The 17661-nt window shown below is 46.2% G+C and overlaps 1 protein-coding gene across 1 annotated transcript; it reads right to left on the bottom strand.

Annotated features, from left to right (window-relative positions):
- Positions 1–3650: 3650 nt before the first annotated feature.
- On the bottom strand, positions 3651–11803 carry LOC125448906 (zinc finger protein 235-like). The gene is made up of 4 exons (XM_059641733.1): positions 11526–11803; positions 10626–10893; positions 6361–7124; positions 3651–3984 (listed from the first exon to the last, which is right to left on the bottom strand). Exons 1-4 carry the CDS (start codon positions 11801–11803, stop codon positions 3651–3653), a joined length of 1644 nt encoding a protein of 547 aa, XP_059497716.1.
- Between the last annotated feature and the right edge of the window lie 5858 nt (positions 11804–17661).

Here is a 17661-nt window from a genome sequence, read left to right as displayed (position 1 = left end):
GCTCCACGTGCGGGAAGGGATTCACTCAGATGTCTGACCTCACGGCACACCAGTCAGCTCGCTGAAACGATGGCCTTCAACTGCACAGTAATGTGGCATGTGTCCTAGAGCCCAGAGGAAGTGGTGGATGTGGGCACAGTTACAACATTTAAAAAAAATCTTTGGATAACTAGATGAATAGGAAATGTTTGGAGTGACATGGGCCAGGAGCAGGCAGGTGGGACTAGTTTAATTTAGGATCACGAACTGGTTGGATCAAAGGGTCTGTTTCTGTCCTGTATGACTGTATGGATGCTTCCTCCCCTGCTGGCCCGTTCCACAGGATATCTCTGATGCAAAAGAAAACCTTTCACAATTTATCAAGAACAAAGGTACTGTAGGAGATTGCACTCACTGCAGGGACATCATTTGTGGTCCGTGGTCTTCACTGGGGTCATGTTGAAAAGAATTCATCTATTTGCAGACCAAGTGAAGGCAGAAATGCACCAGCTACAACAGAGGTGTAGGGAACAGGACTTGCCTCTTTACTTCAGTGGATCTGAAAAAAAGAAGTGCTTGACTACAACAAGTTGAAAAAAAATTCACCAAAACCTCTTGGTTTTAGCCACCCTTCTCTGTAACGATGTGCTCTGTGCTGTACAACCTGACAGCGCCATATCAGACAGTTTCAGGATGAGGAATAGACAGAAACAGATGCCTGCACCAAAATGAACACTCCACGATGATGTGTGATCATTGTGAACAATGATAACCTCTTTCGGAGAGATAGAACGGGGAGACGTGGTGTTGAATGACCAGATGAGAAATGAGCCGGGTGCTTTTAAAGTTCAAAAAGAGATTGTACCAAATCACTGCATCCCAAGTATTCCCTGCCGTAAGCCTGTTTTAAGGGTTTGTGTGACTCCAAGCTAAAGTTCTGGCAGGTGAGAATCAGAGTTGTTAAGAGGAAGGGTGGGAGGTGTAGAAGCATCCTGGCTGTTAAAACACAGATGGATCGCTAACTTGGCAAAGCAGCAAGGAATGCTGGGTACATTGGCCAAGTAAAACGCTGAACTTCCAAAACCTACACACCAGAAATATTGCAAACACGGCAGCCAGATGCCAATAACATGAGCACAATGTAAAAGCAACAGTTATTCTGGACACATGTACCCCCCCCCCCCCCCCCGACAACTTATTCACCAAACAGAGAAGGGCCCAGACAGAAAGGCACCAGAGCCTGCTGTATAAATAAGCAAAGAGTAGCAATCCATTCAAATGACTGACAATGTTTCCAACTATTAAATGTATCTCCCTGATTGGCCAGAACTGTAGAAAATTCCAGAAAAACCATCAAGAAAGGTACAAAAGTAAGGGTTCACCTGCAGACTGCTCTCTTGAACCTTCTGAGGAGACCAGCTGACCATCCTGAGAGAGACAGAGGAGGAGAGAACAGCTTCTCAGAGACAGAACGCATGATTGATTTGGTTGAAGAAGTAACGAAGAGGATTGATGAGGGCAGAGTGGTGGATGTGATCTGTATGGACTTCAGTGAGACATTCAATGAAGTTCTTCACGGTAGACCGGTTAGCAAGGAATTATCAGATGGAATATGGGGAGAACCAGCCATTTGGATACAGAACTGGCTCAAAGGTAGAAGACAGAGGGTGGTGGTGGAGAGTTGCTTTTCAGATTGGAGGCCTGTCACTAGTGGTGTGCCACAAGGATCGGTGCTGGCTCCATTACTTCTCATCGTCTATACAAATGATTTGGATGTGAACATAGGAGGTATGTTTGGTAAGTTTGCAGATGACACCAAAACTGGAGGTGTAGTGGACAGTGAAGAAGGTTACCTCAGGGTATGAGGGACCTTGATCAAATAGGCCAATCAGCCAAGGAGTGGAAGATGAAGTTTAATTTTGATAAGTATGTGGTGCTGCATTTTGGAAAGGCAAATCAGGGCAGGACTTATACACTTAATCGTAAGGGACTGGGGAGGGCTGCTGAACAAAGAGACCTTGGAGTGAAGGTTCATAGGTCCTTGAAAGTGAAGTCACAAGTAGGCAGGATGGTGAAGTAGGCATTTGGTACACTGGCCTTTATCAGTCAGTGCATTGAGTGGAGGAGCTGGGAGGGTCATGTTGTGACTGTACAGGACATTGGTTAGGGCCACTTTTGGAATACCGTGCACAATTCTGGTCTCTCTGCTATCGGAAGGATGTTGTGAAAATTGAAAGCGTTCAGAAGAGATTTACAAGGACATTGCCTGGATTGGAGGGTTTGAGTCGTAAGGAAGAGGCTTCATAGGCTGGGGCTATTTTCTCTGGAGCAACGGATACTGAGGAGTGACCTCATAGAGGTTTGTAAAATCATGAGAGGCACAGATAGGATAAATACACAAAGTCTTTTCCGCCCAGGGTGGGGAAGTATAAAACTAGAGGGGCACAGTTTTAAGGTGAGAGAGGAAAGAGTTAAAAGGGACCTAAGGGGCAGCTTTTTCATGCAGATGCTGGTGCGTGTATGGAAGGAGCTGCCAGAAGAAGTGGTGGGGGCTGGTACAATGACTACATTTGAAAGGCCTGTGGATGGGGACATGAATAGGAAGGGTTTAGAGGGATATGGGTCAAATGCTGGCAAATGGGACTGGATTAATTTAGGATATCTGGCCAGAATAGATGAGTTAGACCAAAGGATCCATTTCCATGCCGTACATCTCTATTACTCTATGAAAGAGTTAACGTTTTGGGTCAAGTTCTGAGGAATAGTCACTGGATCTTAACTCTGATTTCTCTCCACAGATGCTGACAGATTCCTGATTATTGGTGGAATTGGCAACATGTTTCTAATACAAGAGTTGTCCACATAATTAGATCCTGGAATGTAATATAACCTCCACTATTATCGAAATAATCAGTGTTCGATTCGTTTAAAGGTCCTAACTATTGCTGTAGCTGACTATTAATGTGATCGTGTCCTGAAATCTTAAAGTAACAGGACTCTGACCGTGAATGTAATCTTCCACTAAAATGATACTGGAGTAAGACTTCTGAGCTCAGAGCTCATCCACTCGGTCCGCTTTACTTTTCCTTTATGTTCTGTTTGTTTTTTTCTCTCTTCTCGCTTATTTGCTCTTTTATTTTTGTTGCTTAGCTCAGTTGTGTTGGCAGCACGGTGAAGGAGACCCCAGGCCCGTGATGGAGCACTGAACAGGAAGGACTGTAAAGTCTGACGTGTTCTTCACTCTTTCATTTCTCTGCCTTTCTGTTCTAGGTTGTGGCTCATTTTTCTGTGTTTTCAGACGGCATTGCAACAAGATACAAGAAATAAACAAAATCAAAGCAGATTATTAATGCGGTTGGACTCACTGGGCATTGATGTGACAAGATCTTCGTTAGTGACAGAAGGTACTGATGTTACAGAGTCGTGATTAAGAATACGTTATGACACTGCGTATCAAAGACATCGCTTCTACAAAAGAAATAAACAACTTCCTTTGCACGGCACAACCATCAGGCCTCAGAGAGCAGTCTACTGGGTCACTCCCATCAATAAAAAAAAACAAATTGAGGATTTAAAGGGACCACACAGCTGTCAGGCATCAGTCCAAGCTCTACAGCAGCAGCAACTTCAAATAGTGTTCTCCTCCCACAAGGGGTTAGGGACCCAACAGTTTAGGAAATTGAGTATTTCAACAGGAACGGGCTTGTAAAGCGATCGTCACTGTCAAACTCTGAGCGGTTCAGTCCTCCCTCTCTTTCTCCAGGATGAGCTGCCTGGTGTGTCCGGAAGCTGGATGACGAAGTGAATCCCTTCCCACGCCTCGGAAAGAATGGCCCCTGCCCAGCATGAGCACACTCCACACACGAATCGAATCCCTTCCCGCAGTCGCCACGTCTCCACGGTTTCCGCCCAAGGGTGACAAGAGCTTGTGTTTCACAGAGACAGCAGCAGGCTCGTCCGAGGCGACGTGGGAAGGGCCAGGGGGTGGCAATTCCCTGAATTTCTCTTTAAACGGGGCCAAGGCGGACTAGATGACCTCCACTTCAGATTCGAGGGTCGTTCAACAAGATATCACAGAACCACAGGGTAGAATCATCGAGCAGAAGAGGGCGCTCTGCTGTCCATGCACTTTGTACAAAATGACCACCTTGAGACAGCAGCAACTTTTCATGCAAACGAAGTTGAATGAAACTTTTTTTAATAAGTGCTGTTGAGCACAAGCCTGGGGCTGCAGCCCCGACAGGAACGTCTACCTGCTCCCCATCTGTATGATGTAAAGATCTGAGCCCCTTCACAGCTGGTTTATTAGCAGGAGACAGAAAGGGTGGGGAGGCTGTGAGTGACCGAGGGAGTAAGGACATTGCTGGAAATTATAAAGATAGACTGGATAGGCTGAGGCTTTTTTTTCCCAAAAGAAATTTTCAAAAAATGGACGTGAGCATATAGAGTGGTTTGTGTGCGCAATGAACTTCCAGAGGAAATGGTGGGTGCAGGCATAGCTACAATATTCAAAAGGTATTTGGATAAATCCATGAATAGGAAATGTTCTGAAGGATATGGGCCAAGCGCAGGCAGGTGGGGCTAGCCTAGTTTGGGATCATGGTCGGCATGGACGAGTTGGATCAACCGGTCTGTTTCCATGCTTTATGACTCAGTCAGGAGAAAGGCAGAGGAGTCATCGAGTGATTTAAGGAAGGAATTTCAGAGATTCAACCCCCCGCTCCCCGGGAATGTTCCCCCGAGGATGAGTTAATAAAATCAAGGATTCAAAAGTGGGAGATGAAAGAACAAGCTAAGGGACTCCACAATGAATGGCAGGACACTAGGAAGCTCAGAGGGATCTTCGGGTGCTTGTCCACAGATCAAGATCCCTGAAGGTGGCAGGACATAGGGCAGGGAGGAGGAAAACAGGTCCCTTGCACTTATCAGTCATGGCATAAATTATAAGAGCAGGGAGGACATGTTGGACCTATATAGGCCTGTGACCAGCAGTTTTCCACAGGGATCAGCACTCGGTCCATTTTTCTTTGTCATTTATATAAATGAATTAAATGAGAATATAGAAAGCACAGTTACTAAGTTTGCAGATGACACCAAAATTGGTAGTATAGTAGAGAGCGAAGAAAGTTGTCTAAGATTGCAAAGGGATCTTGATTAATTGGGTCAATGGGCTGAGGAGTGGCAGATGAGTTTAATTTGTACAAATGCGAGGTATAGCATTTTTGGGAAATCAAACAAGGGGCAGGACTTACACAATTAATGGCAGTGCCCCGGGTAGTGATGTAGAAAAGACAGACTGAAGGGTGCAGGGATATAATTCTTTGATGTTTGCATCACATGTAGACTGGATAGTTAAGCATTTAGCATGTTGGCCTTCATTGCTCACAGCTTTGAGTGTAGGAGCTGGGCCGTTACATTGAGGTTGTACAACACAACTGGTGAGGTCTCTTCTGGAGCGCTTTCTGCAGTTCTGGTTGCTCTGTTTTAAGAAAGGTCTTATTAAGCTGGAGAGGGTTCAGAAGAGATTTACCAGGATGTGGCCAGGAATACAGGGTTTGTGTTATAAGGAAAGGCTGGAGAGGCTGGGACTTCTTCCACTGGAGGATAGGACCTTATAGAGGTTAATAAAATCATGAGGATCATAGATTAGGTGAATGGCACGTGTCTTTTTCCGAGGGTGGAGGATTTCAAGGCCAGGGGACACACTTTTACAGTGAGAGGAGAAAGATTTAAAAAAAGAAATGATGCAGTTTTTTTTAAACACAAGAGTGTGATTCATGTGTGGAATGAACTTCGAGAGGAAGTGGTGGATGTGGGGACAGTTACAATGTTGAAAAGACATTTGGATAAGTACATGAACAAGAAATGTTTGGAGGGACGTGGGCCCAGGAGCAGGCAGGTGCAAGCAGTTTGACTTGGGATTATGATCAGCATGGACGTGTGTGTGTGCGTGCGTGCGCGCGCACTCTAGAGTAGGGGGTCGATTGCTTAGTGGTATTATCACTAGACTATTAATCCAGAGACCTAGGTAATGAGTCCCGGGTTTGAATCCCACTATGGGATGATGGGGTGATGGTGAAATCTGAATTGAATAATTTTGTTGGAATCCAGAATTCAAAGTCGAACGATGACTGTGAATCCATTGTCGATTGTTGGAAGAACCTATCTGGTTCACTAATATTCCTTAGGGAAGGAAACTGCTATCCTTACATGGTCTGGCCTACGCATGACTATAGACCCACAGCAATGTGGTTGACTTTTAACTGCCCTCTGGGGTGGGCAATAAATGCTGCCTGGCCAGCCATGCCCTCATCCTATGAAGGAATAATTTTTAAAAAATGTCAGGACGATGATCTGAATTTAGTCCCGCAGTCGGAGCACCTCAACATTCTCTCCTCAGATTGAATGCTTTGAGACGTGAGTCCCCAGGGGCTTTTGGAGACAGTCCAGCAGTCCAGAAACGTGAACGGTCTCTCCGCAGTGTGAACTCTCTGGTGCCTCAGTAGGGCAGACGAACGAATGAACCTCTTCCCGCACTCGGTGCAGGAGAAGGGCCTCTCCCCAGCGTGAATGCACTGGTGCTCAGTGACTGCCGACGACCACCTGAACCCCGTGCTGGAGCAGGAGCACCGGAACGGCCTCTCCTCGGTGTGGATCCACTGGTGGGACATCAGCTCCCTGGAACTTTTAAAGCACTTCCCACAGTGCGGGCGCTTGAAAGGCCTCTCTTCAGAGTGAACACGTCGATGGGATGCCAGATTGGTGGAACTTATAAAGCACCTCCCGCAGTCCGGGCATTTAAAAGGTCTCTCGCCGGTGTGAACACATTGATGGCACATCAGCTCCCCGGAACTTTTGTAGCACTTCCCGCAATCTGGGCATTTAAAAGGCCTCTCCTCGGTGTGAACCCGCTGGTGTCCATGCAGAACGGATGGCCGGGCGAATCCCTTCCCACACTCGGAACAGGTGAAAAGTGTCTCCTCGGCGTCACCAAGCCTGTGAGTTCCCAGCTTCGTCAATGACCTGAATCCTTTCCCACTACCTTCACATTTCCACAGTCTTCCCTCGACTTGACTGAGCTTGTGTGTGTTGAGGCCAGGTGATTGACTGAAAACTCGCCCACACAGATTACAGGTACGGCTGCTCTGCAGAGTGAACGGCGCTGTTCAAAATCTCACGACTTTCAAGTCAATTGGGCAGTTCTGTTGGATCCTGACGATATGTTTATTTTCAGTCTCCTGACCGCAAATCCTCCTTTCTAAAGACCTGTGAAATTGATTTGAAACGGAAAACAGACAGCAAGAGTAGTCCTGCAAAGATTCAAAGGCAGGTTGTGAAATTGAGCTAAATGAAGATTGGAGGTGTTGCAGACAGTGAAGAAGCTTACCTCTGAGTATAAGGGGTCCTTGAACAGATGGGCCGATGGACTAAAGAGCGGCAAATGAAGTTGAATTTAGATGAATGTGAGGTGCTGCATTTTGGAAAGGCAAATTGGGCAGGACTTGTACACTTACTGGTAAGGTCCTGAGGAGAGTTGCTGGACTGAGACCATCGACTGCAAGTACATAGTTACTTGAAGATGAATCATGGGTAGACAGGAAAGTGGGGAAGGTGTTTGACTTTATTAGTCAGTGTATCAAATATAAGAGTTGCAATATCATGTTGCAACTGTACAGGACATTGGTTGGGCCAATTTTGGAATACTGCATTCAATTCTGGCCTCCCTGCTACAGGAAAGATGTTGTTAAACTTAAAAAGGTTTAGAGAAGATTTACAAGGATATTGTCGCGTTTGGAGGTTTGAGCAATAGGGAGACGCTGAATCGGCTGAGGCTATTTCCCTAGAGCGTTGGGTGCTGAGAGGTGACCTTATAGAGGTTTATAAAACCACCAGGGGCATTGATAGGGTGAATAATCAAGGTCTTTTTCCCAGGGTATGGGAGTACAGAACTAGAGGGTATAGGTTTAAGGTGAGACGGGCAAGATTTAAAAGGGACCTAAGAAGCAACTTTTCACGCAGATGGTGGCATATGTATGGACTGAGCTGCCAGAGGAACTGGTAGAGACTGTAGAATGACTACATTTAAAAGGCATCTGGATGGGTACGTGAATAGGAAGTGTTTACAGGGATAGGGGCCAAATGCTGGCAAATGGGACTAGATTAATTTAGGATATCTGGTCGGCATGGACAAGTTGGGCCACAGGGTCTGTTTCTGTGCTGTATGACTCTGTGAATCTGGTAATTTGTGGGGTTGCCACCAGGAAGGATTAAAAAATGAAAACTGTTGGATTATTGTAGAAATCAAACAGTTTTACTCATGTCCATCAGGGAAGGCAACCTGACACCTGGTTTGGACCTACACAGGGTTGCAGTCTTTATGGGCGAAGGGGCAGAGGTGATGAAAGAGACAGACAGAAAGAAAAGAGGGTAGAGAGAAATTGAGAATCTGGGGCTGAGAGAGAGAGAAAGGATCACAGAGTAAACAGGGCAGCCAGGATGAGAGAGGGTATGGTGGGGTTGAGAAATAGTTGAGTGGATATTGAGTGGAAGTGAAGAGGTGTGGCAAGACAGGAGAGAGTCAGGAAAAGGAGAGGTAAGATTGCGAGGGGTGAGGCAATAGTGACAGTGAAGCAAGAGTTGGAGACATGAGGTGAGAGAGAAGGGGTAACTGAAAAAGGTGGTGGGGGGGCAAGGAAGTAAGAGGATGAAAGAGAGAGGCAGGCAAGAGAAAGCGTGAAACACAAGAGCATGAGTTTGAGTTGGGGGAGGGAAGAGAGTGAGAGAGGTTACAATCAAGACAAGAACAGGAGAGATTGGGACAAGAGAAAGTCAGCACAGGAGAAGGGGTAGATGGAGAGTGCATGATACCAAGCGACCATGAGAGAGAGGGGTGAGCAAAATGGAGAGGAAGCAAAGAGACGGAAGAGAAAGAGTAAGAGAGCGCATGTGTATTGGGGAGGGAAATGAGAGAAGGGGTGGAACATAGGTGCAGGATCAGGCTACTTGGCCCCTCGGTCTGTCATCAGAGTGAACAGGTTGATTTAACATCAGTTCTGTGAGACTTTTACAACAGATATGCCACTGCTGAAAGTGTGTTGTACATCCTCCTGGACAAGTGAGCATAAATAGTAGCATCTCTTTTGTTTAATGGTAATGATAGAAATGTTTGTTCTGTCGAGTAATTTTTGTTATTAATCATTTTGGCAATGAATCGCTGAAACTAGCCAGCTGGAAACAACTCTCAGTAAACTGAGAATCTCCATCCAAACCTCAGTAAGGGAGACTTTTTTTTATCATTGGAGACACGAACTTACCTGCACCCCAATCCCTTGGACATTAAGCTCTGCAAATTTGGGCTTTAACTTTCATCCACTTTCATCAGAAAAGTCCACATTATTTTAAAGTATTCTGGAAGATTTTATCCTCCACACAGATGGAGTGATAATGTCCCTACATTCTGCCTAAAAGGCCCAGATTCAAATTCTATCAGCGAATGTCATGTGTCACAATGTGTCTGAATAACTTGATTAAAGTTCCCACAAATTTAAAAGGTCTCTCATCAATATGAACTTGCTGGTGTCTTGGCAGGTCGGATAACTGAATGAATCCTTCCCACACAGATAACGAGTGAATGCTTGCTCCTGATATGACTGTCAATGACATTCCATCTCATCTGAGAAATTCAGTTTTTCCCATAATCCTGACATTTCTATGGAGTCTCTCCAGTGTGGATGTGCTTTTCTTCAACAGGACAGCTATCAGCTGAAGCCTCTTCAACACACACACGTATATGATTTCTCACCACTTTGAACAGTGCTGTTTCCTTCTAAGGCCTTATTCTGGAGTGTTCCTTGTTCCTTTAGCTATCACCTTAAACTTCACATACGTCGATAATTATCATCAAACACTGCGACGATATTGACCACACTCATTCAGGCTGCTTCTGTAGTTCCAGCTTTTTTAAAAAAACACAAGGTCTCAAGTTGCTTACCTAATGAGTTTTCACCGCTCTTTTAAAAACAAAACAGGATACAATAACGTCTTAAAGCCACAGTATCGTTACAATGTTCTCTGATTGACACTTGAGCTACCTAATTCGCAAGAACTAGGTTGAAAAGTACCCTCTTCTTTCAATGGACATAAACTTACCACGGTAGAATTTTTTTTCTGTCTACATACATTCACGGGACTATTGCCTTTTCCTCCACCGCTACTGCACTACAATTTCATGTACGGGTCAGGTGGCTGGTGTGTGGTGTACGGCATCATCTGAGCAAGTCAGATTCCATGCACTGGCTGACGTCATCGTGCAGGTTTCGTCTTCACAAACCCACCCCTCGCCTGAGGTGTGCCGGCCCCCAGGTTCAATACACCACCCATTCACTCCCTCTAATGAGACTGCAGCGCTCTGCAACTATGGCAACGGCGCCTTTGCAGTTGGGTTCCTAATTTAATTGATTGGCCCACTTCCCCCACCACCAAAAAAAAATTGCATAACCACCAGATCGTAGCAGGACAGAAAGTCACGCAGCAATGGCAGTGTCTTTACCCATCATTCCGCACGGTGAAGAACGTCCCCTATGCAGGTCACAGGAGAGCAGCGCGCATGCGCAATTCCACCCGGCGCATCTGCAGTGAGTGACCACCAGGGTCAGAGGCGCTGTTTTTATCGTCTCCTGCAGGCGGTGAGGATGCGGGACCGCGGAGGGAGCGCTGGAGCCGGAGCGGGGGAACTGGGATGGATTATAAACACTTCGAAACTCGAATAATAACCTGAAACTGCCCCATTTGTGAGGCAGGGGGTCTTTGCCCGGGATCAGCTCCGGCAGAACGGCCGCCATCTTGAATATGCTGGGAGCAATGCGCATGCGTGAGGGTTCGGGGTTTGATTTACTTCTCCACTGGGTCCTAGCGCTGGGGACAATATCATAGAACATAGAACAGTACAGCACAGAACAGGCCCTTCAGCCCACGATGTTGTGCCGACCATTGATCCTCATGTATGCACCCTCAAATTTCTGTGACCATATACATGTCCAGCAGTCTCTTAAATGACCCCAATGACCTTGCTTCCACAACTGCTGCTGGCAACGCATTCCATGCTCTCACAACTCTCTGTGCGTAAAGAACCTGCCTCTGACATCATCTGCACACCCATTCCCTGACCTCTGCATTTCCCACGTCTTACCCACTTAGCCTAAACATCCCTGGACACTATGGCCAATTTAGCACGGCCAATCCAGCCCAAGCTGCACATTTTTTGGACTGTGGAAGGAAACCCATGCAGACCCAGGGAGAATGTGCAAACTCCGCACAGATAGTTGCCCAAGAGTGAAATACGGAGTCGTAGCTCTGTGCAGCATGGAAACAGAACCTTTGGTCCGACCTGTCCGTGCCAACTAGATATTCTAAATGAATCCAGTCCTGTTCGCCAGCATGGGGCCCGCATCTGTGTAAACGCTTTAAATGCTGTAATTGTACCAGCCTGCATCATTTTCTCTAGCAGCTCGTTCTGTACACGGACCACCCCCGCGTGGAAAAGTTACCCCTCAGTTGCATTTCTCGAGGGGAGCCTTTGAATTGCTTCCTTTGTCCTCTCATCCGAGGGCCGTCCTTGAGCCGGGTGAGCGAGATTTGCTTTCAAAGTCGGACATTCCCAGCACGTGGCTGGCCCAGCAGAGTTGGTTTCAATGATCATGGCCTTGTAGCTGGGGTTTTTGGTTCCTCTGAGGGTGCTGATGTTTGCACGCCTTTCCTTCCAGCTGATGCAGAGAATCTGTCTGAAACAGCATTGAGAGTTCTTCTCAAGGACCTTGTGTGTCATGTGTATGTAGTTTCAACTCCTATAGGAGGTGCTGAACGCTACAGCCCCACGTTTCTAATCTTTGACTGCCCAACATGAAGAAGGGTGGGTTCACGAACTCAGACCTGGTGTAGCACACATGATAGACGGTGTTAGTAACCTAGTGAGGAATGGATGGAGACCCTACCCTTCCATGTCTATCTCTACTGTACATACTGACAAGAAATGTTCATTTAGGATCTCACCCATCTGCTGTTGATCCACACAGAGACAGCTTCATTAATGTTTAAGGAGCCGTATTATCCCCCTAGTTACTCTTTTGCCTCATAATATACTTGTAGAATCTGTTTGGATTCTCTTTACCTTATCTGAGAAAGATCTCTCATGCCCCCTTTTTGCCCTTGTGATTTCTTTCTTAAATATACTCCTACACCCACTACACTCCTCAAGGGATTCACTCAATCCCTGTTGCCAGTGCCTACCATAGGCCTGTTTTGTTATATGACTCAACATCTCTAGCCATCCAGCGTTTCCGACTCCTGCCGGCCTTCCTTTTCACACTAACTGGAACATGCTCTCGCTATCTCACTTCCCACTTGCTCGATGTCCCTTTACCAGCGAACAGCTTCCGCCATTCAACATTATAAGTTCCTGTCTAATACTATAAAAATATAAAACTTTAATTTATGGACTTGACCTATCCTTTTCCATAACTATTTTAAAATTAATGGAATTATGATCAGTGGTTCCCCCACTTACACCTCAGTCACTTCCCCTGCCTTATTTCCCAAGAGGAGGTCGCATTTTGCCCCTTCTCTAGTAGGGCCATCTACATATTGATTGACTGTATGACTCTACCATTGATTAAGACCATGGCTAGATAAAAATTCGGCTTTAAATATGTTAAATGACCACTGCTGCCTGTGGGAGAGACTTCCAAAGATTAATGAACCTCCAAGAGAAGAAATTTCACCTCATCTCAATCTTAAGTGGCAGGCCTCTTTATTTAGATACTGTGCCTGGATACCTGTCATTCCCCTCAGATTCACACACATTTCAGGATAATCACCTGACATTCTTCTAAACTCCAAAGAGTTTTAAAACTTTGTTGACTGGACAAAGCCCTTCGTTCCAAGAATGAACCTTAATTGAACTGCTTCCGATACTGCTTAAGGAATCTCAAACCATGAAACAGGAGAGAGAATGTTGGGAATTTCTACCCTAAACTGGCAGTGATGCGTTTTGCAAAGTCGCTTCACACAGCATGCGAAGCAGAGGATCTCCTCACAGCAAACGCAAACCGACAGTAAGGTTTGTCTCTTCTGATTTTTTTTAACCTCGACTGAAACTTTGCAAATTCCTTTTGCAGGGAACTAGACATTTCTCTGACTGCTGTACTCCTGACACCGTTCCAACCACAGGCACCAGCAGGAGATTTTAAATTTGGAAATGAAATTATTTCAGGGGTGAGTATTATGGAGGATTCTTCTGCAGTTTAGAGTTTTGTGATCTGTGTTCTAGTTCTGTGACTTGGTCTTGTAGAAACTTTTATTATTTCTACTTAACTAACAACGAGCCTTGACTCCAGCTCCTGTTCGAAGCAGTTTGTTTTCTTACTTGGTGCCAAGGAGAGTGAGTGTCGATCTCCACCGACACCCGATTCACTCCACACAGAGCATAACAATCTCCTTTCTATCATTATCTTCAGAGCAGAGTGTTCCTGTGACATCTTGTGTTAGTTGATTCATTCATTGTAAGTTTAAAGAAAACAGAGACTGCCCGAGGTAACAGGAATGCTGTCTTACAGATACCCTAATAATTACTTTTTCAAATGACCTTCGGCATGCAGCTAGCATAGGGAATGATATACAGTTTGATTGAAGCTCTAGCTTATCAGTAACTAGGCTCCTCAGGGATACAAGGGACATCTCTAATTCAGCCTAAAACCTTAGTATAGTGACAATATGTCAAAAAATCCATCTCTAACTCTAGCTAAGATAATATGCATACAGTGATAACACAGTCTGAGTAACTACCTCCCGACTTCTGCTAAGCTCATCAAAATCCCACATGCTAACTAATTAAAATTCTTTCTCTAGGCTATCAGTTTCTCCCATGGCGGCCTTTTCCGTCTTGGCCTAAATTCCCATCTACCCTTGCGATGTAAAATTTTTCTTCCACATTTGGAGTCGGCGAAGCTCCTGTGCTGGGGATCTGGTCCACACCCATCCCGCGCTCTGTTTCATCTCACCCCTCCGTGATCACCTCTCTGGCTTTGATAATGTTTGAGATTTTACTGTAACTTCTGCCACCGCATCGAAATGAAGCTTCCAACTGGAGTTGTGCTGCTTCTTAAGTGTTTATATGAGCCCTTGCCGTTGCAAGGCTGTCGGCTGAGTGCAGGTAATTGGGATTAGAAATGCCAGGTGCTTGTACAGATTCAGTGGGCCGAAGGGCAACAGGCCTCGGTGTTGATGTTCCAGCTGCAGTCTTCCCAGGGTCCGAGTTATGGGGCAGGCCAAGCCCCCTCAGAACATTTAAGAAGGTAGGTTAGACCCCTAACTTTTTATTTTAAAGGCAAATGTGAAGTTCCACATGCAACTTAACTGGGCAAACTGCCCGACATTAAGTCAAACACCCATTTATTCAAACACTGCAGTTAAAACACAACCAAAGAAAGAAGAACTTAAGGCAACTTAATTCTTGTGGAAAACTGAACAGAATAATCGAGTGATTGATTGATTAATTGTAAAGTGAAAAAAATTGGTTTACGAGCGGTCCAGGCAGATCATACTAAGCAAAGGAAGTGCGGATCAAAACGATTCAGACAGAGGCATACAGGTTACATTGCACAGAGTATGCGTGAGGCACGATTAATGTTAGTGAGGTCAGCACCATTTGAGGCTGGAGAGTCCATTCATCAATCTGATAGTGGCCGGGAAGAAGCTGTTCCTGAGCCTGCTCGTGTGTGTCTTCAGGCTTCTGTATCTTCTGCCTGATGGAGGAGGTTGTAGGCAATCATTACCGGGGTGTTCGGAGATGTTGGCAGCGCTCTCCACAGCGGCAGGTGATGTAAATGGAGTCCGTGGATGGGCGGTTGTCTTACGCGATGGTCTGGGCTGTGCACACCACCTTCTGTGGTTTCTTCTGTAGCCCTGGGCAGAGCAGTTATGCACCCGGACAGTGTGCTTTCAGTGTTGCATCTGCAGAAGTTGGTGGGGGACCTAATGGACAGGCCAAATTTCCTGAACTGCCCGAGGAAGAAGAGATGTTGTTGTGACTTCTTGACTGTCGCATCTACGTGGGAAGTCCAAGACAGGTCAGTCCGAGGAGCTTGATGCTGTTCAAATCTCTCATCCTTAGCTCCCTTGATGTAGGTGGGGGCGTGTTCTCCTCCGCTCTTTCTAAAGTCAATGATCAGTTCTTTAGTTTTGCCGACGTTGAGAGAGAGATTCTTTTCACTGCACCGCATCACCAAGCCCTCTATCTCCCTTCTGTATTTTGTCTCGTCGTTGTTAGATATCTGTCCCACTACTGCGATGTCGCCAGCGAAATGCTGGATGGCGTTTGTTCAGAATTTGGTAACACAGTCTTAGGTATAAAGGGAAGTACAGTAGGGGGCTGAGGATGCATCCTCAGGGAGTTCGAGTGTTGAGTGTTATTATGGAGGAGGTGCAGTTACCTATCCTCTGTGATTGCGGCCTGTGGCTCAGAAAGCTGAGGATGCGGTTGCAGAGGGCGCAGCGAGACCAAGGTTACAGAGTTTTGAGACAGATCTGAAGGGGATAGTGGTGTTGAACGTGGAGCTGTAGTCACCAAGCAGGAGTCTGACATGGGTGTCTCTGATGTCTAGATGTTCCAGGGATGAGTGCAAGCCTAGGGATAGGGCATCCTCTGTGGACCTGTTACAGCGGTAGGCAAATTGTAAGGCATCGAGGCAGGCTGGGAGACTGGAGTTGATGTGGGCCATGACCAACCTCTCGAAGCACTTCATGATTATCGAGGCCAGAGCCACTGGGCGGTACTCATTAAGGCACACTGCATGTGCTTTCTTGGGTATGGGGATGACGGTGGTCTTCTTGAAGCAGGTAGGGACTTTGGCTTGTAGGAGGGAGTGCTCGAGGATGATGGTGAAGACCTCCACCAGCTGGTCCACACAGGATCTGAGTGCTTAGCTAGGGACACCATCTGGCCCCATCACGTTCCTTGGGTCAACTCCCAGGAAGGCTGATCTGACATCTGAAGCAGTGATGGAGGGAACAGGCGTGTCTAGGATACAGCACCTATTACTAATTAGCTGTTCCATTGCAGTAACATCTCCCATGCACACCCCTTGCCAAAAAGGTAAATTCAGAAAAATAGGTTTGTCTCACAGGCAATCCAGCAGCAGAGAGAATCCCCAGCTTCGAGCTGTAACTGAAAGAGAGAGATAGCTTCTACTCCTTCAAAATTACAGCAATTTATGCCCGATTGAGACTGCAACAACAATTCTTAAAACTAAGGCTAAAAATAAAAAATAACTAGGAATCCTGGTCTGTGAGAACTGGCCACATCCAGCCAGGCTGCTTCTATTGTTGCAAACTTCTGAAAAAACAAGGCCTCATAAGCCGCTTATTTTACTGGCTTTCTAAGTAGATAGCTGCCCACCTCAGTCTTAAAGCCTCTCTTTCAAAAAAAAGGACAAAATAACCCCTTAAAGACACAGTGTCGTGACACGAGGAATTGCTTCTTCCTGCATTAGAGAGCGTTTCTCTTCCACTTCTGAGCTCACAGTACCCATACAGGAAGGAAAACAAGCCTAATTGTAATTAATTCTGCTCACGTCGAGATGTCAACTCTCTTGTCGCTTTCTGGTTAACAGCCTAAGGTGCTGAGTGTCCCCAGAGCTTGCTCTTTTCATTTCAGATGCCCAGCGACCACTGTATTTGGCTTTCGTTCTCTCACTGTTCACAGAACTAAACCCAGATGGATTGATGAAGAACTGATTTGTGTCATAGTGTGGGTTTGTTACAGAAGTTGGGCCCTGGTTCGGATTCTCATACCTGTTGCCATTGAGTGATTGCGCTACAGAGAGGGGGTGGCATTTATCAGATACAGGGAGCAGAATTCGGCCAGTCAGCCCATCGAGTCTGCTCCGCCATTCGATCCCAACGCCATTCTGTCTTCTCCCCATAACTCTTGATCCTTTTACCAATCAAGAACCTTGTCCATCTCTGTCTTAAATACACTCAATGACTTGGCCTCCACAGCCCTCTACGGCAATGAGTTCCACAGATTCACCACCCTCTGGCTGTAGAAATTCCTCCTCATCTCAGTTGTCCCTTCACTCTGAGGCTGTGCCCTCGGTCTCTCTTACTGGTGGAAACATCTACTCCCCGTCCACTCTATCCAGGGCGAGAGGTTTCAACCGAGACCCTTTGAAACTCCATCCAGTACAAGCCCCAAGTCCTCAACTGCTCCTCTTATGACAAGCCTAGGATCGCTCTTGTGAATCTCCTCTGGACACCTTCCAAGCCCAGCACACCCTCCCTTAAGTACAGGGCTCAAAGCTGCTGCTCGCGATCTTCCAAATGCTGTTGTTTCACCGTTGACTGTCTGCAAATGCAAACCAGCTGGTCCCCCACCAGCACTTCCCTCCCTTCCCCCCACCCCCCAATTTTCTTTTCACCTTTAGGTGCCCAACTTCGTATCAGTCTATGCTGGAATGGAGATGGAGGAGGAATTACTGGGTTTATCCTAAGTCCTTTGTGACCCAGTCAGGCCCAGGTATTTCCAATGCACAACCGTCAAAAAGACCGCTCAGTTTACTAATCAGATACTCTCCATGCAATGTAATTTAGGTTAGATTCCCCAGAGTGTGGAAACAGGCCCTTCGGCCC

Source organism: Stegostoma tigrinum, chromosome 43 (genome assembly GCF_030684315.1).
Source record: "Stegostoma tigrinum isolate sSteTig4 chromosome 43, sSteTig4.hap1, whole genome shotgun sequence".
NCBI classification, from domain to species: Eukaryota; Metazoa; Chordata; class Chondrichthyes; order Orectolobiformes; family Stegostomatidae; genus Stegostoma; species Stegostoma tigrinum.
Note: the sequence above shows the minus strand (reverse complement) of the source record. Positions and strands in the feature narration are given on the sequence as shown.